This window comes from Triticum urartu, chromosome 1A (genome assembly GCF_056163025.1).
Source record: "Triticum urartu cultivar PI428250 chromosome 1A, HENAU_Tu73, whole genome shotgun sequence".
NCBI lineage: Eukaryota > Viridiplantae > Streptophyta > Magnoliopsida > Poales > Poaceae > Triticum > Triticum urartu.
The window spans coordinates 59,213,752-59,234,359 of record NC_141873.1 but is presented as its reverse complement, the minus strand read 5'-3'; the positions used below and the strand labels follow the sequence as shown (position 1 = coordinate 59,234,359).

General features: G+C 46.7%; 2 protein-coding genes across 2 annotated transcripts; one reads left to right on the top strand and one right to left on the bottom strand.

Annotated features, from left to right (window-relative positions):
* Positions 1 to 6,114: 6,114 nt before the first annotated feature.
* On the top strand, positions 6,115 to 8,882 carry LOC125538639 (transcription termination factor MTEF18, mitochondrial). The gene is made up of 2 exons (XM_048701899.2): positions 6,115 to 6,370; positions 6,741 to 8,882. Exon 2 carries the CDS (start codon positions 6,780 to 6,782, stop codon positions 8,643 to 8,645), a length of 1,866 nt encoding a protein of 621 aa, XP_048557856.2. The 5' UTR covers positions 6,115 to 6,370; positions 6,741 to 6,779; the 3' UTR covers positions 8,646 to 8,882.
* Positions 8,883 to 12,073: 3,191 nt separating this feature from the next.
* LOC125529414 (uncharacterized) lies at positions 12,074 to 14,865 on the bottom strand. Its single transcript, XM_048693827.2, has one exon. It carries the CDS (start codon positions 14,863 to 14,865, stop codon positions 12,361 to 12,363), a length of 2,505 nt encoding a protein of 834 aa, XP_048549784.1. The 3' UTR covers positions 12,074 to 12,360.
* Between the last annotated feature and the right edge of the window lie 5,743 nt (positions 14,866 to 20,608).

The following is a 20,608-nucleotide window of genomic DNA, read 5'->3' as shown; positions in this document are numbered from 1 at the left end:
GAAGGAGGCATGGGGGTGGGAGTCCGGCGCGGCGAAGCGGTAAATTTTGCCGTCGACGATGCTCTGGTAGGAACCGACATGGAGGTTGATCCATGGCATGGCTGGCGGCCGCTGCTGCTTTGCGGCGAGGCGCCAGTCATGGCAGACAGCCCCGAAACTGAGGCGGTCGGCATGGGAGGGCAGGCGGCGGAGGATGAGGCCGACTAGCTCCTGCGGGAGGTCGGGCCATGGTGAAGGGCCATGGCTGCTGGTCTTGCCGAGACAGAGACCCATGGCACGATCGAGACGTTCTCCTTCTCCAGCAACAACGACAGACGTGATCAACTCCTATTCATGGATCTGTGTTTAATTAGGCACCGAACATGAACAGACTGCCCAAAATACTCCAACTTATATAAAGTTTCTGTAGATCAAACTTATATTAATCGTGTTTCCTTATGAACGTTTGGCACCAGTAGTACGTGTTCAAGTCCGAGTAGGTTCTGTTAGGGGGTGTCAGTGTCCAAAAGTTTTACACGAGCTAGAGCTTAAGGGACCGACCCACTCGGATTCCGACTCCAGGTCAGTGTAGGATCCACGATGCATATAATGACTCGCTCCATCCTCCCCCTCCCTCTCGCCCAGTCCTCCGATCCGATCCGGCGCACGTCTTCTTGGATCGATCGAGAGCGTGGCTTGGATCATATCATATCGTTGGCGAGTAAGTCTAGCCGTCAACTTCACACCTCGCCGACGGCAATGGACAAGCAGAAGACGGCGAGCTGCCTCGGCGTCCGCGCCGGAGGCATAAGGCGCAGCGCCAGGATCAGAGCCGCAAAGGCCGTGGACCTGGGCATCGATTCCGGCCTTCTCGCCGCGGAGGTCGGCAAACCCGTGGCCGCCGAGGAACGGAGTGATCAGGCGCCGCGGCCGTGGGAGCGCGAAGACGGGGGCACGACGCGGAACGCGAGGATCAGCGTCGCCGGGCCGGTGGACCTGGGCGTCGACCCCGGCGTGCTCGCCGCGGGGGTCGCGGAGTTCGTGGCGGACGCGGAACGGGGGCAGGCGCGGGGGCCGTGCAAGAGCGAGAACGAGGCAGTGACGCGTGGCGCCAGGATCAGCGTCGCCGGGCCGGTGGACCTGGGCGTCGACCCCGGCGTGCTCGCCGCGGCGGTCGCCGAGTTCGTGGCGGACGCACAACGGGGGCAGGCGGACCGGCGACCCAAGAGGTGCGCTCGCGCTCGGACGACGAGGGCGTCGAGCGGATGCATGCGGAAGAAGAGCCGGTGAGGGACAACGACTGCAGCGTCTCGTGAAGGTGGTCGTAGCTAAGCTAGCTAGGGATCTGCATGTACGTGTGCATGCTACGGATTACGCTCATGTATAGGAACGATAGCAAATTTAGGTACTAGTTTTCATCAAGTGTATACGAACGATATGAAAATACTCTATATTTTCTTCTGTATTAATTAACGTCGTACTTTTAAAGATTATTTTTCGCAATGGAGAACAGTGATTACTCTTTCTGTCCTGTGATATAAAAACGTTTTTCACATTAATATAGTGTAAAAAATGCTCTTATATTATGAAATTCAAACTACCTTATATTACAAGGTGATACAGTATATGCTTTTTTTTCTACGACACTAGTAGAAAAAAAACCATTTGTCCCGGTTCTAGAGGTACTAAAGCTCCCCCCCCCCCCCCCCCGCTTAGTCCCGGTTCTTACACGAACCGGGACTAAAGGCCGTTCACGTGGCCGCTGTCTGGAGCCAAACGGTACTAAATGTATTTTTACGAAAATAATTTTTTTTAAAAAAATTGACTTTTTAAAATTTCATTTTCTGGATTATTTTCCAATTTAATCTCTAATCACCCCTCATTACTGTTTGACCAGATTTGACCATAGTTTGACCACAGTTTGACCATAGTTTGACCACAGTTTGACCAGATTTGATCAAAATTCAAAAAAAACTGTAATAATTATTTAGTAACACTAATATTCTTGAATAATTATTTAGTAACACTAAAACTTCTTGAATAAGTAGTTTGACCAAAATTTGACCTGATTTAACCAAATTCAAACAAAAAAACTAAAATTTGAGCATAACTTTTTTTCCTTTTAGAAATTGAGGATTCTAAAAATTTACAAACATGCTATAGGCGGTCAAAATTGGATGCGGATTTTCGTGCTGAACATTTTGATATATTATACGTTTTTTCGACATCGTATACAAAAGTTATAGCCGTTTTACTTTTTCATGACACTTTTTTGCAAAACATGTCCAAATTTAAGTTTTTTAATTTTCCTAACTAGTAGATGTAGTAATATAACTACATGTCGAAGAATTTTATTTTTTGAAGTTTTTGTCATTTTCTTTTGTTTTTTACAAAACTGAAAAGGCGATCCCTGGGGGGGTATAATTTGAAAATGGGACCTTTAGTCCCGGTTTGACACACGAACCGGGACTAAAGGGTGCAACGCCCTTTAGTCCCGGTTCGTGTCTCAAACCGGGACTAAAGGTCTAATCTTTAGTCCCGGTTTGAGATACGAACCGGGACTAAAGGGCATCACACCCTTTAGTCCCGGTTCGTGTCTCAAATCGGGACTAAAGGGCTTATTTGAACCGGGACTAATGCCTTTAGCCGCATAAAGCGGGACCAATGCTCACATTCGTCCCGGTTCATGACTGAATCGGGACTAATGGACTTATCTGGCCCGAACAAAAGCCCTATTTTCTACTAGTGCGAGAACGTGATACAGTACATGTTAAGGGACTTGGTTCTCATCGTTAAGGGACTTGATTCTCAAAAAAAATGAATATTAGGTGACTTGCTTATTGGCTAATCATAATTATCAGAAATTTTGTAAAGTGCACAGCAACACGAGTGCATCACAAATTTAGTCAAGAAAACAGAATAGATGAGTGCATCATCCATCCATTACATCATTTAGCCATTCCATTGATAATCTGCCTAGCACAAATCCTGCAAATAGTTGTACATTCCAGTAGTGAGACCAACCACTAGTAGCATGATAATGCCATGAAAACACCGGTATACATTGCAGTTCTCTCCATCTTTTCACATCTAGTCCTTATCGCATTAATTTCTTCGTTCTTCTCATGAATTTGTTGTGCCGGTACAACCTCTACTCCACTTCTTCTCCCTTGTTCAAGACATGCCTATCGACCACCAGACACTTCAGCATTCATTCTCCATATTGCATTCCTAAGATCAACAAGTACTTACCAAACAAATGGGGAGAAAGGATCATCATGCCATGCAAAATACGCACAACCATCACTTTGAATCAACAGTTCATACAATCAAAAACGGGAAATCTCAAAGATGAATGAGGAAAATTCGATGGGAAGGAGGAAGATGGGGATCTTATAATCTCAAGCATCCAACAATAGTATCTTCTTTTAGGATTTTCGTAGCTCCAAGAAATCCAGCAGAGAGCCTTCTTGGCGGCTTGTAGTAGCATCGCCTCTCCGGCTTGTACACCAATGGATTCTCCCTATAGGGCACCGACGACCTAGATGGTGCCCTACGACGACGTCCTCCACCCGAGTACAACAAACCAAAGAACGGCACCATTGTCGATTGCTCAGTCGCTGCCCGCCTCCCTTCCTCGAACTCTAATGTTCCCCCCATCTATCCCGCACCGCAAGTTAAATGAACATCAAGCGGGGATCGACGTCAGTCCAACACGACGTCTGATTCCACCCTAATCCGTTCCACGTAAACAATCCCGATGCACAAATGAACTTTTAGCACAAATCAACCGAGAATAGAAAAGGCACGGTGAGAATCTCAAGGATTTCTAGTTCAAGGTTCATTTTAGACTTAAGAGTACAAATTCAAGTTTTTCTCCAGACTTTTCTTTTTTTAGAACTTGAGAAGAACCATATGAGTCCCAAGTTGACACACAACACTCATCAAGAAAATTGGGAAGAGCGAAGTGCACATTTTTTCCCTTTCCCCAAAAAAGAGAAAAGAAGTGTGCTTTCTGCGCCTTTTCATTTGATACCGCTCTAGCCCAAGAAAACGGAGCACTTACATCTCTCATGGGAGCGCCTATTTGGTGCAGTGCACGTTAGGAGGAGGTGCAACATGCACGCCTTTTGGGCCGGCCCACGTGCGGACGCTGTTTTTTTTTTGATTTTTTTCGGGATTAAAAAGTTTCGAAATTTAAAAGAATTTTGAATTTTGAATTTTTTTTCAAGAAATCATAAAATGTTCACGCTTTGAATATTGAATTTTGAAAAATTTTATTCATGCTTTTGAAATCAAAAGTTCAGGTAATCAAAAAACGTTCATGATTTCCAAAAAAATGTTCGTCGATTCAAAAATTGTCTGTCAAACTGAAAAAATGTTCGCAAATTCAGAGAATATTCAATAATTTTGATTTTTTAACAAAATTCAAAATAGTTCATGAATTACAAAAAAGTTCATCCATTCAAACAATGTTCGCTGATTCAAAAAATGTTCATCAAAACAAAAAATGTTCATGAATTTCAAACATTGTTCTCCCAATTTCCAAAAAATGTCGTCAATTAAAAAAAGTTCACCGATTCAAAACATCATGTTCACGGGTTTCAAAAAAACTATTCACAATTTCAAAAATGTTTGTGAATTTGTAAGAAATAGTTGCAAATTCAAAAAATGTTCAAGTTTTTCAAAAATGTTAGCGAATTTATAAATGAAAGAAAAATGAAAAAGAGAAGAAAATGAAAAAGGAAAGAAAGAAAATGAAAAAAGAAAGTAAAGAACTAAAATGAAAAAAAGTAGAAACAACAAAAGAAAAAAAACTGGAAAGTGCTAACAGTCCGGTCCAAATATAAGTAGTGGCAGCGGATGGGTACGCGCTCGGTCTAATAAGTGACCAGAGAACCAAATGACCAGAACTGGATGTTCTCAACAATCGATGTTCTATCTCATGAGAGTTTCATTCTATTAGTGGTGACATTGTGGGCAATCTGGACAGCCAGACGAAAATTGTTGCATGAGGGTCAAAGCTTGATGTAAACCTATCTTTTTGTCATTGTTGATCTTGAAAAACTGAAGGAACCAGAGTCAGTAAGGGTGTCAGCCAGGGTAACAGTTGGCAACAAGAGATGGATCCCTCCACCACCCGGACATTTCAAATTCAATGTGGATGCAAGAGTATCAATTAATGGAAACTTGGGAACTGCAACTGTGGTATGTCGAGATGAGAAAGGAATTTATATGGGATTATCCTCTCTGGTCATTAGGGGATTAACTGATCCGGCGTCACTTGAAGCAACAGCTTGCCGCGAGGCGCTAGCACTGGCCACTGACCTTGGTATTCAACACTTGTGCGTCGTGTATGATTGCAAGCCGGCGGTCAACCTATTGACATAGAATGCAATCGAAATAGAGACAACTAGGCGGAAAAAAACCGAAAGGACATCTAGAAGGGATCACTCGCAATTCACAGAATGGTTATTAGTGAGATTAGAGATTGGATGAAATCTTTTATTGGATGTACCTTTTGTTTTGAAAGTAGAAATAACAATTCTACATAACTTAACTAGGCATTCGCTTTCTTTAGATCAAGATCGGCATACTTGGTTGGGTCATCCCCATGATCCGAACATTATTCCTGTAACCTTGACTATTGAGTAGTAAAGTCTAGCTATTTTCCCTAAAAAAAAGTAGGGACCTACCCGCCCGAATAGGGTTGTCCATCTCCTCACATCACACCTCAGTTCGAGATTTTCTCCGGTCCCTGTAATAATAACAAAAAAGAAATTTTCTCTAGTCTCTGTCGTCATGCAGGCCTCTCCTCCTACAGCGCGCCCGCGTGCCGGCATCGCGTGATCCGCACTCCGTGGTCGATCAGCCACCTTCTACCACCTCATGACCCTACTCCGTCACCCGCCGCTAGGAGTCAGCTCCTTCTGCAGCCACCGGTGGCCGCTGCCATCCCAAGTTAGCCCCAAAGAGGAGCTTGAGGGGGGGGGGGGGAGGGGGGGGACCTGGGCCGTCGCCTCCCCAGCCTAAATGAGAAAGGCCCCTATGTACATACAGCCCACAACCCACAACCTATGTACACACAGCCCACAACCTAGAAGGCCCATTTATCAACTACTAGTCCTAGTCCTCCTCTTTGGGGAGGAACGAATCCAGCCGCAACCAACTCAATCTTCTTTGACCTGCGAGTTGCGACGGCAGACCCCTGAGCGTGGGGGTGGGGCACCGGCGTCCGGCCTGTTGGCCGCTGTGGCTTGCCGCCGTGGGGGGCGACCGCCGGCTGGTGGCCGGCCGGATTGGACTCGCCGGAACATCCGCTCTTCGGCTCCTGCCTCCGCCGCGAACAACACCAGACAACGTCGACGCCGCGCGGTGCCTCAGTGAGCCGGTGAGCAGACTGCCCTCGCTGGATCTCTCTCAATCTCTCCCCTATGGAAATTGTGGAAAGTTCAAATATTTTGATTCCACGAAAGAAAAAAAATCACCTTAGTTGAGGAGAATTCTAATTAGGTCATCTGGTCATGGATTTTGTACTGAAATAGAAAATGCCCTTTACAGCGAACCGAATTCTGCCCGTGGTTAAATAGGACTTTAGGGGTGCAAAAAAATGAAGAGCTCAGTTGTAGTGAACCGAATTCTGTACTGATTAGTAATAGATTTTGTAAGCTAATGTGAAGAAGATCGATATAATTATCTAAGTTTCTTGATATTTGCAATATCTAACTTGTTGTATTTGTATGATTTCGTTTTTTTTACAGCTTCGCCCCTCCAAAGATTTCTTTCAAGCTCCAGCACTGATGGGGTGGGCATGGGCAGCCCTCCGGTCCGGAGTTCCAAGGTGGTGTGCCCAAAATCCATCGTGCTCGTCCAGCTGGGTCGGCTCGATCCGCCTCATCATTCGGTCGCAGCCCTATTCGACCGCTCCCAGTCCCAGCCACGGCGGGGAGGAGGATGGGGATCCAGACGAGGTCAGGCAAGAGATGCTGAACAGATGGATGTTCCGCGCCGCACAGACAACTTTCAGGGACTACCTCCATGCCACGCGCGGCTTGTGCTTCACTGACGCCAAGCATATCAGCGAGCGCTCGCCTGTCTTCCTCGGCGAGCTGCTGGATGAGGTGAAGGTGAACAAGGCGGTGACGAAGGCTGCCGATCAGGGTGAAGACGAGGCGAGGCTGAGGTCAAAAGTGAAGAAGAGGGTCAGCAGGGCGCTGGTGCGATTGTTCCACCGCCGCCCTGTCAACGAGTTCAGGCCCTTCTTTGAGAGCATTGGCCTCAGGCCAAGCGAGTGCGATTACCTCTTGCCGCAGGACCTCACATTCCTCGCGGATGCCGAGATGCTGCTCGAGAGCTACCATGCACTATGCAGTTACGGCATCGCACGCCGCAAGATTGGAAGGATATACTGGAATGCTACCGAGGTGTTTAGTCTTGGCCAGGGCGTTCTTGCATCTAAGCTCGAGGCCCTTGAGGGTCTAGGCTTCAGTAAGGCCAGTGTGATCAAACTAGTGATCTCTACTCCGACCGTGTTGGTTCATGACCCGGCCGTGGAACTGAAGACGTTCTTGCTGTGGCTGGACGACATTGGGATTCAGCGAGACTGGATCGGCCAGTTCTTATCTGAAAGGGATTCCTATAATTGGCCAAAAATGGTACAAGCCCTTCAGTCCTTGAGCGATCTGGGGTTCACCAAGGATGACATTGGTAAAGTGGTGAGGAAAAATCCACATTTGTTGTTGGAACAGTCTGGTGGGGAGCTACACTCCACAGTTGACACCATGCAAATGGTCGGATCTGGAAAAAGGGAGCTACTTGATCTTTTTCTGAACCACCCCAATGTTGACAGCGTGGATGTCGGTTGGAACATATCGAAGGGATCATGTTTCTTACATGACATTGGCATAAGCTATTGTGATGTGAAGAAGATTTTGGATTCTCACGGATGGATGTTCGGTGCTGCCCCCATGAAAGCCACGAGCACCATTCTTGCGCAACTCAATGTGGGCAAGGCGCGGCTGCGAAAGATCATAATGGAGGAACCATGTCAGTCGATGAATTATACGATTGGCTCGAAGGTCAGCAGACTGCCGAGATGTAAACCTGAACCCTGTGTCAAGGAGAAGAGAGAATTCTTAAGACGCATAGGATTTGTCGAAGGCTCGGAAGATATGGAGAAGGCACTCAAAGCTATCCGTGGAAAAGGCACAAAACTGCAAGATCGGTACAACAAACTAGTGGAGAAAGGGTTAGACCCAAAACATGTAGCCCACATGGTGAAGGTTGCTCCTCGGATTCTGAATCAGAAGACGGACGCCCTTGCTTATAAGATATCCTTCCTTGTGCATGTGGCGGGTTATCCCCTGAGTGCTCTCCCTGCGTTCCCACGGTACCTAGAGTTCACTGTGCACAAAAGCAAACTTAAGATGCTGATGTACAGTTGGCTGCTAGAAAGGGGGCTGGCTGCACCCCAACTTACTCTAAGCACGGTCCTAGCTTCCTCGGAAACAGAATTCATCAAGGCTCACCATGTATATAAGGTTCCCATGGGTCGTGAGGTTTGGTCGAAGCTCAAGCGGGAGGGAGGTAGCTTCGGCCAAGAGGAGATCAGATGGCTGCGACACAGGTGCAACTTGGACGATAGTCGAATAGAATGCATGAGTTGATTGCTTTTCTTTTCTTTCTTTCTGCATTTCTAGCTCAATACTACATTATTCAGATATAGTACAACCTTCTATAATCCCTGCCTCCTCACATATTCCTGTTCTCTTTCCAAAGAAACATGTGATAATCCTGTCAGTGATATTTGTAATTTGGGCTTCTAGCATTGTGGTACTGGCATTTATCATTGCATTGTTCTTTTTTTTTGTGAGAAATCACATTGTTCTTTTGACGTCATGGTAGTACTATTTGTACTTTTTTTATTACGTATTTCCGAGAGCTCAGAGTTGGTCTTAGCAGTATTCAAAATATATCCTCAAACAATTTCTGTTGGCTCATTTTGGCCCCTCCGAGTTTCTGACCATATAAATGACTGAAATACCTTCTCCTAATGTCCTGCCTAGACTCTTGTGGTCCAGTGTTGGAAAATGTATAATCAGAGAATGGAAGATGAGGAAAAAAAGAAACAAACTGGAGAAAAACATACAGATTGAAGCTTTCGGATGGAGGATGTATGTATATAGTGTGGAGTGTTTGTTTTACTTCACTGTTTATTCAGAGTCATGTGTGTCCCAGGAAAAAGTAGGAATCATGCTTACAATATTTGAGCATGATGAGAAGGTTTGAACTGGCAATTGCGCCACACTAGCCAAACAAAATCTGCACAACAGGAGTATCTGGAAGTTTTGCAATGCCACTTGGTTAACTATACCTACCTTAGGTTTTGTATAGTTTCGCAAACTGACAGTTATTACAGGGACAGAGAAACAGAGGGCTCATGTAGGGTAATCCGTACACAGAGAAAGCACAAAGTCACCAACTCCTTTGGTCATAAATTTGATTATAATTTCCCATTAAAAACCTTTTATCATACGCTCATGAACCAAACCTCAATCTTATTAGCACAAATTAATCTATCTAGAGTTTCAAACCAAGCTAAATGACGTGCCTAGCTAGCACATCTGATCTACAGCCATCCAAAAAAGCTTGAAACAAATTCCAAACATGTATACCACTCTATCCTTTCTGTTCTTCCTTTTTTGCATAATATTGTACAGAATACAGACAGAGAGATGACAACAGCACCGGCAAAAGACTTGGTGCTGCACTTCAGCCGCGTCAATACATCATAGGCTGGCTGCATCCTTCTCAGCGGTGGCTCTGTGGCAGCCGCCTGAACACCGTGATGTTGCGCCCTGATGGATAGCCACTTCCTGTCGCCCCGCTGCACCTGCACCAACAAGTCCTTCTTCCCTGCCGTGCCCTCTGTTGATGTGCGCACGGTAGTCCTCGCATTCCCTCCCCATTCCCTGATGGACGTGGTGGGCGAGGTGGCCCTGCATGTCACGCAGAACCAAAGCCATTACTCGGTGAGCGCAAGGAAGAAGACCTCAAATTTTCGAAATAAAGAAGGGATATCTCATGGGTGCATCAGGGGATGTCAGGGAACTCCAATGCGAACAGTGTGTGGTGTATAACTAACAGTGGTTATAATGTAGTCAATGAACACCACTAGGTAGGATCTTCAGTAAAACTGGCCATGCATCGTTCTGAAACAGGCTGAATATACCAAAGAAGTGAGTATCATTATAGCACCAGTAAACTCCAACAACGAAAAAAGATACTCCCTCTGTAAACTAATATAAGAGCGTTTAGATCACTACTTTAGTTATCTAAACACTCTTATATTAGTTTACAGAGGGAGTACAAAACAAAACCAGCATTGTGCATATAGAAGGAAGGACGACAATTGATTTCACAACAAGTTGGGCATTTATCATAACTAAAATGAGAGTAATACTTGATATCATGACTTGTTTCTACAATATAAGCTGAGTATAATACACAAAAACTAGCTGCATAGTAAATTCCTTAGTTCATCCTGCTTGATGACAAACCTTGGAATCGAAAGGGTTTAGGCTTAGTAGAACTAAAACCGAGTACATGATGTGCGGTTTCAGTACTACTAGGTGTGAGGAGGAGGTTAGCCTTGATGGCCAGGTGGTACCTCAGAAGGACACCTTTCGGTATTTGGGGTCAATGCTGCAGGAGGATGGGGGTATTGATGAAGATGTGAACCATTGAATCAAAACCGGATGGATGAAGTGGCGCCAAACTTCTGGCATTCTCTGTGACAAAAGAGTGCCACAAAAGCTAAAAGGCAAGTTCTACAGGACGGCGGTCCGACCCGCAATGTTGTATGGCGCTGAGTGTTGGCCGACTAAAAGGCGACATGTTCAACAGTTAGGTGTGGCAGAGATGCGTATGTTGAGATGGATGTGTGGCCACACGAGGAAGGATCGAGTCCGGAATGATGATATACGAGATAGAGTTGGGGTAGCACCAATTGAAGAGAAGCTTGTCCAACATCGTCTGAGATGGTTTGGGCATATTCAGCGCAGGTCTCCAGAAGCTCCGGTGCATAGTGGACGGCTAAAGCATGCGGAGAATGTCAAGAGAGGGCGGGGTAGACCGAATTTGACATGGGAGGAGTCCGTTAAGAGAGACCTGAAGGATTGGAGTATCACCAAAGAGCTAGCTATGGACAGGGGTGCGTGGAAGCTTGCTATCCATGTGCCAGAGCCATGAGTTGGTTGCGAGATCTTATGGGGTTCACCTCTAGCCTACCCCAACTTGTTTGGGACTGAAGGCTTTGTTGTTGTTGTTGTTGTTGTTATCCTGCTTGATGTGTTTGATTAATTATTCATTAAACCACTGATATATCAACACCCCAAGATATCGTCCAGCGATGATTTTACTTCACATTTTAAAAGCGGTACAAGCACCGGACAAGAAATTTACCTGGTTGCACATACAAGAGACCTGCCTCCAACCTCCACTTCTCTCCCTATGCATATTTTACTTTCAACATTGCAGAGCTTATATTGCCGTCTAAAGTAGAGGTTCTTTAGGTCAAGAAGTTCCATATAAATCAGGAGGTATCATCTGCAAGTTCTCTACAAGGAAATGGTTTGATTCACTTTCCTCCGTCACAAGAGGTGGTGCTGGAGCCCTGACTACCCTCGGTAGAACTTCGCTCCAGCTAGGCGCCAAAGACTTGCCTCCTCCCAAAATTATCATCATCTACCTGTAGATCAGGATGCTTTTCAATTCCAACATCCTCATGTTACACTCACTCCAGATCTCACAGCATTTCAGGAATAGTACAGACCTCCCCCATGCTCCTGTGAGCTGAGCCCAATTGCTTCACTCTAACAAGTCATGAATCTGACACAGTCACATTCAAATCCCAAGACAAATGATTGAGAAACAAAGGTATATTATGCGATGGCATAACACCTTGGAACTGCACATCATACACCAATTTAGCCGAATGGAAACCATCCGCAGGCCGCAGCTGGGTTCCAAACAATACCATCAAGCACATCAGGGTGCAGTGAGACCAGAGTACACCGTGAGGAAGAACTCGATAAACTCTGGGACAAGATCCACCATCATATGACCCCGAACACCCACAATATTTTTACCATTAGCAAAAGCACCACACACCAGACAACCCTTGCACAAGGAGACAGCATGAAGACGGAACAAAATGACAATAGCATACACGCCCAGTAGCCACACATCAGAGCAGAACACCATGGCACACGGCATTATCACCCAGACCGGTCTTGGCGAGTGGATGGAAGAGAACACATGTTGACATGGTTAAAAGGGAGCTCCGAACCATGCCAAAACTTATCTACCAAGTCCAGCGCATCAAATGACTCCACCAAAGAATTGGTATTTCGCAGGGAGCAATTGTAATTGTTCCTGATATTTGCCTTTCTCCGAAAAGAGAGACAACAACAATGAAGTGGTCAAAGCTTCAAAAGAGATGATCTTCCCATCAACTTTAGACATATAATTTGCTGCATTGACTATCTCCCCCTTTTCCAACAACGTTCTGATGATATAATTTATAAGACGAGAGCTGGGAGCACAACCACTCTTCTCCATTGATGAAAACATATTGTCAGCTTCTTCCAACGATCCTTCTTTCAGAAGATTCTGTATTACTACTCCGTAAGTAGAGGCATTAGGTACGAGCCCACAGGCTGGTAATGAAGCAAACAAATCGTTAGCTTCTTCTCTTCTCTGAACCTTGTACATTGCATTAATCATGGTATTGAGTATTGCAATATCGAACTTCACATTCATTGCACCTAATTTCTGGAACAAGACGATCGCTTCATCGGTGCAATTATTCCTACAAAATCCTCCAAGAACTATCCTGTATGTGGAAATGCTCACTGCTGTTCCACTTTCAATCATCTCATTGAACAACTTCTTTGCAACAATTGTTGCCCCAGCATGAAATAACCCATCCAGTATGATGTTATATGCAACAGTGTCAGGTTTAACTCTCTTATGCTCCATTTCTCTGAATAGAATAACACCATCATCGAGCCTTCCACTCTTACAATACCCACTAATAAGTGAGCTATATGTAACAACAGTAGGCTCAATGCCAGCTGATACCATGGAATCAAGTACACCGAGTGCTTTCTCCATGTTGTCGACTAAGCAATATCCATCAATCAGAGTATTAAATGCAATGAGATCAGGTCTCTCACCAATGTCTATAACCAAGTCAAAGATATGGTGCGCATCTATGACCCTTCCTTCGTTGCACAGACTATGCATTATTGAATTGAAGAAGACAATGGTAGGACGACAAATACATTTGTCCGTCATTTCAAAAATGAACTCCTTCGCTTTCACCAAATCACCGTGTGTACAGAATCCCTGAATTAAGGAGCGATAAACAACTTTGCTTGGCTGTACTCCCTTCCCAATCATCTGATTAAAATTGTCCACAGCATCAGCCAGCCTACCCATTCTGCAAAGTGCAGCTATTATGGTTGCATAGGTGCACACATCCGGACTCATTCCTTGTTCCCGCATTTCAGTCAACATATGCATAACTTCATCCATCATCCCACACTTAGCATATGCATTAATGAATATGTTGAAAACATGGTGGTTCGGTACAATACCTTTGCCTACCATTGAATTAAAGAGATTAACCATATCAGCAAAGCACCCTTCGTTTGCATACCCATGAAGCAAAGTAGAGTAGGATACGACATTAGGCTTGTGGCCCTTCGCAGCCATGGAATAAAGAAGTTCTGCAGCTTCTCTGCTTCTTCCATGCTTGCAGAGGGAGGCCATGCATGAGTTCCAAGTGACAGTATCTGGTACAAGACCGCGGCTTGTCATTTCTCTAAACATCTGAGTCGCCTTTTTCCACTGGCCCAAAGTGGAATATCCATGGATCATTGCATTATATGTCACTCCATTCGGTCGAATATCATCATCAACCATCTGCCGAAGGAATAGCTCAGCCTTGTCCATAGCTCTGGCCTTGCACAGTGCATCGATAATTGAGTTATATGTCACCACATCAGACACAACGCCTTGCTGCGTCATTTCATGAAATAGATTGCATGCCTTGCCTACTTTTCCTTCCTTAAAGAAGCCATAGATGACAGTGCTGTATGACACCACGCAGGGGGAGCAGCCATCTCCTTCTGCCATCACCGGGAGCAGATCGAGCGCTCGCTGGCTCCTGCTATCTTCACACAGGCTCTTCAGAACTGTTTTGTATGAGAACTCATTTGGCACACAGCCGAGGTCGGACATCCTATGAATCAGCACGTTTACTGCTTCATCTGTCCGTTTTGCGCAGCAGAGGCACTTGAGGACGGTGCTGGCGACGATCTCATTTGTTTTGAGGCCTGTCCTTAGGAGGCGGCCAAATAAGGCAAGCCCTAGGTCCGGACAACGCACGCGGCAGCAACAGTTCATCAGGATGGCGTAGGTGTAGACTGTGGGCGGCACCACCGGCCGGCCTGCTTCTTCTCGGCATACGCGGTTGAAGAGGGCGATGGCGAGGGCGGGGCCATCTCTGCAGGCAGCTGAGTCTGGCGCACGGGCGAGGGCGGCAAGGAAGCCGCCCAGGGAGCGCTCGTGGACCGGAGTGTCCTGCCGTAGCAATTGGTCGAACAGGTGGTGTGCGTCCTCCGGGCTGAGCGTCCCGGCACGGACGCGCTCCGTGGCCGCGGCAAAGGCGTCGCGGGGAGACCATGACCGTGACCGTGAGGGTGGCGAGGTGGAGGTGGAGAAGTAGGAGGAGGAGGAGGAGGAGGAGAGGCGGCGGAGGAGGAGGCCGATGCGGGACATGGGCATGGTGGAGGAGTTGCGGAGGCGCATGCGGAACATGGTCACATGGGCGGGGTGGGAGAGAAGGAGTTGCGGAGGTGGAGGCGGAAGCTGGACACCTGGCGGTTGCGGGTAGGTGGATGTGGAGGAGGAGGAGCGGCGGTGGCGATGGCGGCGGCGGCGCGTGAGCCGTCGGGGGTGGGGAGGACGCGCCTGGTCTGGGAAGTGGCAAATTGATCGCGGGTCAGTTGTCCTGCCGTTTTGGTGGCGGTGTTGAACGTGTGCAGCAGGAAAGTTTTTCAGGTATACACATGACATCGATGTCTAGTGTGGCGGTGTTGGTGATCCCTTCAAAATTTGAATCCCTATCGATCGTCTTCCACCTCCGCCTCCACCTCCGCTTTCGCCCTCCACCTCCACCCTCCACCTCCATCTCCACCTCCGCCCTCCATCTCCACCTCCGCCCCCTTCCCAGGCGCTGCCGCCGCTGGAGTAGAGCTGGTGCTCTGCTGCCGCCCACACAGGGGCTCCTCGTGACCTGCGCCCAGGTGGAGGCGAGCACAGGCTGTTCCTCCATCTCCACCTCCGTACCCACCTCCGGCCACTGCATCCAGGCACAGGTGCTCCTCCTCTCCCACGTCCAGGAGCTGCTGCTAGGTTCGGCTGGTGCCCAGGTTCATCTCTCTCTGATCATTTGATCCTCTGCTGGAGTACATCTCTCTGCTGTCGCTGGAAACGAACTGCAAGCATAAACAATACTCAAGTGATTTAAGAGATGTACTGATTTAAGAGTAGTCAAGAGTAATTCAGAAGTGCCAACATTTGATTCAAGAAATGTTTGCTGCCAATAATTCAACAAATAATTTGAACAAGTTAACTGAATTAACTGTTGACTGTAGCATTTCAGAAGTACATCAATATGTTAAACTTCAATTAGAACACGCTACGTCAGAATCACCTATGGCGTATTGTCGCCCGCATCCAACCCTATGGCTTAAGTGATGTGTTCAACAGCATGAAAATGAATTTAGAAGGCGCATAAGTAACACTAGTTTATGTACCGAGTTGCAAAACATTTGATTGTTCGATTCCAGATTACCCTCAGTACAGTACTAACCTCAATGTGTGGCGACTTGTGACTAGGCAAAGAGATCAGACACAAGACCACCACATCCCCATAGCAAAACAAAAGCTGAGAATTGTTCAGGGACAGATGATAATGAATAAGTTTTGGATTGATAAACCGAGAAGACTAGCAGAGTTAGGGTAAGGGCCAGCATGCTCACCTCGAGCTGAGACTGGCATTCAGACAATAGGAGTAGCAAATCATTAAACTGTAGCATTTCAGACAATAGGAGTAGCAAATAATTAAACTGTAGCATTTCAGACAACAGGAGTAGCAGACCAAACTGTATTAACTGTTGACCGTGCATCATTGATTTTGAAAATTCTGGAAGAACCTCTGCCATTCTGTTGATTTACTTTAAATAAAAATCATAGACTGAAAATGTTGTCATCTGGATTACACATGTTCTTTTTCTCATTAGAGGATCATGAGAGAAAACTATTGAAAATAGACTGGAGTAAAAAAATCTGAGAACACACACACACAACAAAAACAGGTTCATGACTGGAGTAGTACTGTAATAAGACCTGACAAAACTTCTGTTGGCTGGGAGAGATTTGAGTGTTTTTATATCATTGCTAAGAGATTTTATTATTGTAATAAGACTTGACAAAACATCTTGAACTGATAATCTACAGCAAACTTGCTTGAATGCAATGCAAGCTGTACCTTGATCTGTCCTGAAACAATGACCACGTAGCAAAGAGAGGAATGAACTACAAACATAAACAATTTGATGAGCATTTGGTTCAACTAGCCAATAATTTGATCTAACCATTTGACAAAATCTGAATCTACTGATGCAGGAATACTATCAAATTACTGTTGGAGTACAATTCAGATTACAACAGCAATACCTGAAAGCAGCAGAAGATGGTTGTCCCAGACCTCAACTGCACTCCACCTGCAGAAGATGCAGAAGATGAAATGGGTGATGATGATGCAGGAGTACAAATGGATGAAGATGTAGGGGTACAAATGGATGAAGATGCAGGAGTACAACATGCAGGTACAGATACAATGGCATTTCAGAAATTTTCAGTTAATGGTGGAAGAAAAAAATCAGTTAAATTACAGAATACAGTTTGATGATATGATCATATCATCATTTGATCATTTGATGATATGATCATATCATCATTTGAATGCTTATGTTCATTTGACCATTTTTCCTTTGATCATTTGATCATTTTTCCGTTGTTGTATTTCTTCGTGCAGGTGTTGAGAAATCAGTTAAAAAAAGGGATAGCCTCGATGACAAGCAAAAGTATGCTGCTTATGTTGCAATGCACACACCGTGCATGAGTAGAGGGGGCAAGAAAAAGATTGCAAGTTTTTTTGGAGTGGGTGTATGGAACACTACTAGGAAAAGGCCTACTAATGGCGCACCTAATTTGGCCATTAATGGTGCATTAGTGGTGCGCCATTAGTAGCACGCCATTAGTATATTTTACTAATGGCGCACCACGGGTGCGCCATTAGTATCTGGTATACTAATGGCGCACCTCAGATGCGCCATTAGTATATACAACAGTGCGCCATTAGTATGCCTCCCAGGGGGCCATGTATACCCAGGTGCTTTGGCATACTAATGGCGCACGACAACGAGATGCGCCATTAGTAAGTTCGGCATACTAATGGCGCACTGTTTAATGATGCGCCATTAGTATCCTTTGGCATACTAATGGCGCACTATGATGTGATGCGCCATTAGTATGAATATTAGGGTTTTTTTATTTTTTTATTTTCTATTTTTTGCACAGGTTACAAAATGTATAATTGGACAAAATATAAACAGCACACATCAACAACAGATTCATCGAATACAATAGAAGATTAGTCTCTGAATACAATTCATCATTTTAGTCTCCGAATACAATTCATCATATTAGTCTCCAAATTGAAAAGACCGAACAAAGATAGAACATTATATTACAAGTCTCGAGACCGCGAGTTTGTCTTCACATTACAAGTCGATATCGATCATCTAAACTACCATCACATAGAAGAGAGCTGCGGTCATCACGATGAGCATCATCACGATGAAACTCGTCTTCATCCGGTTCCTCCAACGCTCCCTCCCCTCTCCCGCTAGATAGCGGGTGTATCTAGATTCGGCCTCGGCCCTAGTGGCGTACCCTTTGTAACTGTTACCGCTAAATCGGTGAACCTGTCTCCGACACTCCTCCCAGTCGTCGTTGACTCCGGGAACCTTACCCTTGTACACGACATACCACGGCATCGCTATGCAGTAGCCAAACGAAACGTTAGTACCAATTCACAGACAATACATAAGCAATATATAAGTATGCAACAGAACGATCGGAAGAGAAAAGCAAGACATTAATAGCATCGATTACATCTTAAGTTGAACGACTCTCGAAACCAAAGAGACATACTACAAGTTCATTAAAGTTTAATTACAACATGAGCCAATCGATGTTTCAGAACTAGACACAGCATCACTGCTTTCGACTCGACTCAAGGGACCGGAGCGTGGATGAAGCCGCCGTCTATCGTGGGAGTCATGAAAGAACGGGCGTTATCAGCCTGCATTTGTAGGATTGTGTCGATGTCACTGTTGGACGGTTGATTTCTGAGGTAGAAATGCCCCGAGGTACGAAGGACATCTTGATGGATGATTTCCGCAAACTCCGACTGGATGCGAAAGAATTCTTGCCTGATGTCCGCGTCCTGGATTGCCGACACGCTCGCGGCCCAATCTTTGAGTCTACTCGGTAGCAGAAGGTGATGATGGTCCCGTACGATCGCCCGCATGTGATGGATGGCGTAGTAGGCACCCTTCTGACCGCCAGGCGGCTGCTTGACGCAGCAGAACGTCGTATTGTGGGAGAACACATGCTTGCCGTACTTACGAATAGGCCTGGTGAAGGTGCCTCCAGATTTGACGTAGCCGGGGAGAACATCATCAAGAACCTTCTTGACATTTGTGTAGTCTACGTTCGACTGACGGTCCGGGTCGAAATACGTTGCCATGGAATATTTGGGGCTTAGGAGGATGAGCGTGCAATGTGTGTCACTGCAGAAAACACGGAATGTTAAAAGAAAAACGATCGAAATCTAAGAATTCATAAGTTACGGGGCGGTTGAGGGGAGGACTTACTCGGGAAAGTAAGACACGAGGAAGTTATCCTTATCTTGGTTTGCCAGAATGACGCCTTCGAGGTAAGAACTCGCGACTTGCCGGTCCCCAGCGCTGCCCAAGATCTTGGCACGCATGTAGAAGGGGTCGACTATCACGATGTCCGGGGTCTTGTCGCGAATGATCCGCATCTCCATACTCAGCGAAAATAGCCGAACGAAGGTGTAGTGCAGCGGATGAAGGTTCAACATAGCGTGGATGTCATCAAACTGCAGGACGATCGTACCCCCGATGAGTTATCCACAAAGCCCTTGCCCTCTGGCACCTTGGCCGCAAAAACCGGGTATGCCACATCCTTCTCTCCGAGATGCCGCTTTTCCAAAGAAAGAACACTGTCATGCAGACTCCGCATAGCACCGGTTGCAGCATCGAGCATATTTCTCGGTAGCATCGGCCTACCCGCCACATGCACCCTCCTTGAGATATCCTCAGGTGAAGGTGGCCCGTCCTGAGCACGGATCGTACTCGGTGCCGGCTGGCCCGCACCCTTGTTAGTCTTTCTTTTGCGTGCCTTCTTCTTCTCCTGTAATGGGACCGAGTTCTGCTCACAGACCGCCTTCTTGAGTGTGTTGGGGCTGATCATATTTCGCACCTCGCCTATCTGAGGCTCGGTGAAGTCGGCAGCTGGAGGCGTCTCCTGAGAGTTGAACTGCAGACGACGCCTGTTGCAACTTGGCTTCTCCACGGTACCAGCTAGATCACGCACGTCTTTTGTTGGGTTGGGTTCTTGAGAATGAGGCCCCATGAAGTCGCCACCGTACCCATGATCGGCAAAGTACTGATCGACGTTGGCAAATGTATCGTCGTTGTCGTCGTTCTGATCCTGTGACATATGCATGTTTGGATCCAGTGGCATAGGGATGTCCGGCACCGTTGCGGCGGTCTTGCCATGGGGCCGACTTGGCGGCGGCACGACTGGCGGTGTTGTCTTTGGGGTGGTGTCCCCCGCCCCCAAACGAATCTGGCTCTTCGGCCAAAGCAGGGGCCAGCTCAGGCAAGCGCCGAGGGTCATCACGTCATCATCGTCGGCCCCGACGGGTCGAATCGGAGGTAACAACTCGTCGCAGCCTGGCAGCACCCGAACCAGTTGAACCCTAAACAAGTTGGGTGGCATCTGGGTACCGTGGAACAAGGGGTTGCCCGGTTGAACGATTTTGCCCTTGGCGACATCGACCAACTCGTTGTTCACGAAGTGCAGGAGAGTGCACGGAACGTCGGCGGCGCCCTGCGAAAACATGTAGGGCGTCAGGGATGCCCAGTCAAAGGCAAGGAGATGAAGTCCTCGGCCGAGAGAGGCTTAATTAGTTACCATGATGATGGCGTCGAGCTCGGCTAATGTCGAGGCACCGCCAACGGCGGGCGTGCAGTTGACGGAGGGGCCGCTTGCTGCAGAGGTGCCGGCCGGCGTACACCCGAGTGCATTAAGCTCCCGTGCCGCCTCCGCCGGAGACACCAATGCCGCCTCCGCCGGAGACACCAATGGCCCCGCCATTGCGTTCTGCGAGTTGCTGGCC

What these genes read in the sequence shown, in the direction of transcription:
- LOC125529414 (XM_048693827.2), bottom strand. Translation starts at nt 14,865, where the DNA reads ATGTTCCGCATGCGCCTCCGCAACTCCTCCACCATGCCCATGTCCCGC.
- LOC125538639 (XM_048701899.2), top strand. Translation starts at nt 6,780, where the DNA reads ATGGGGTGGGCATGGGCAGCCCTCCGGTCCGGAGTTCCAAGGTGGTGT.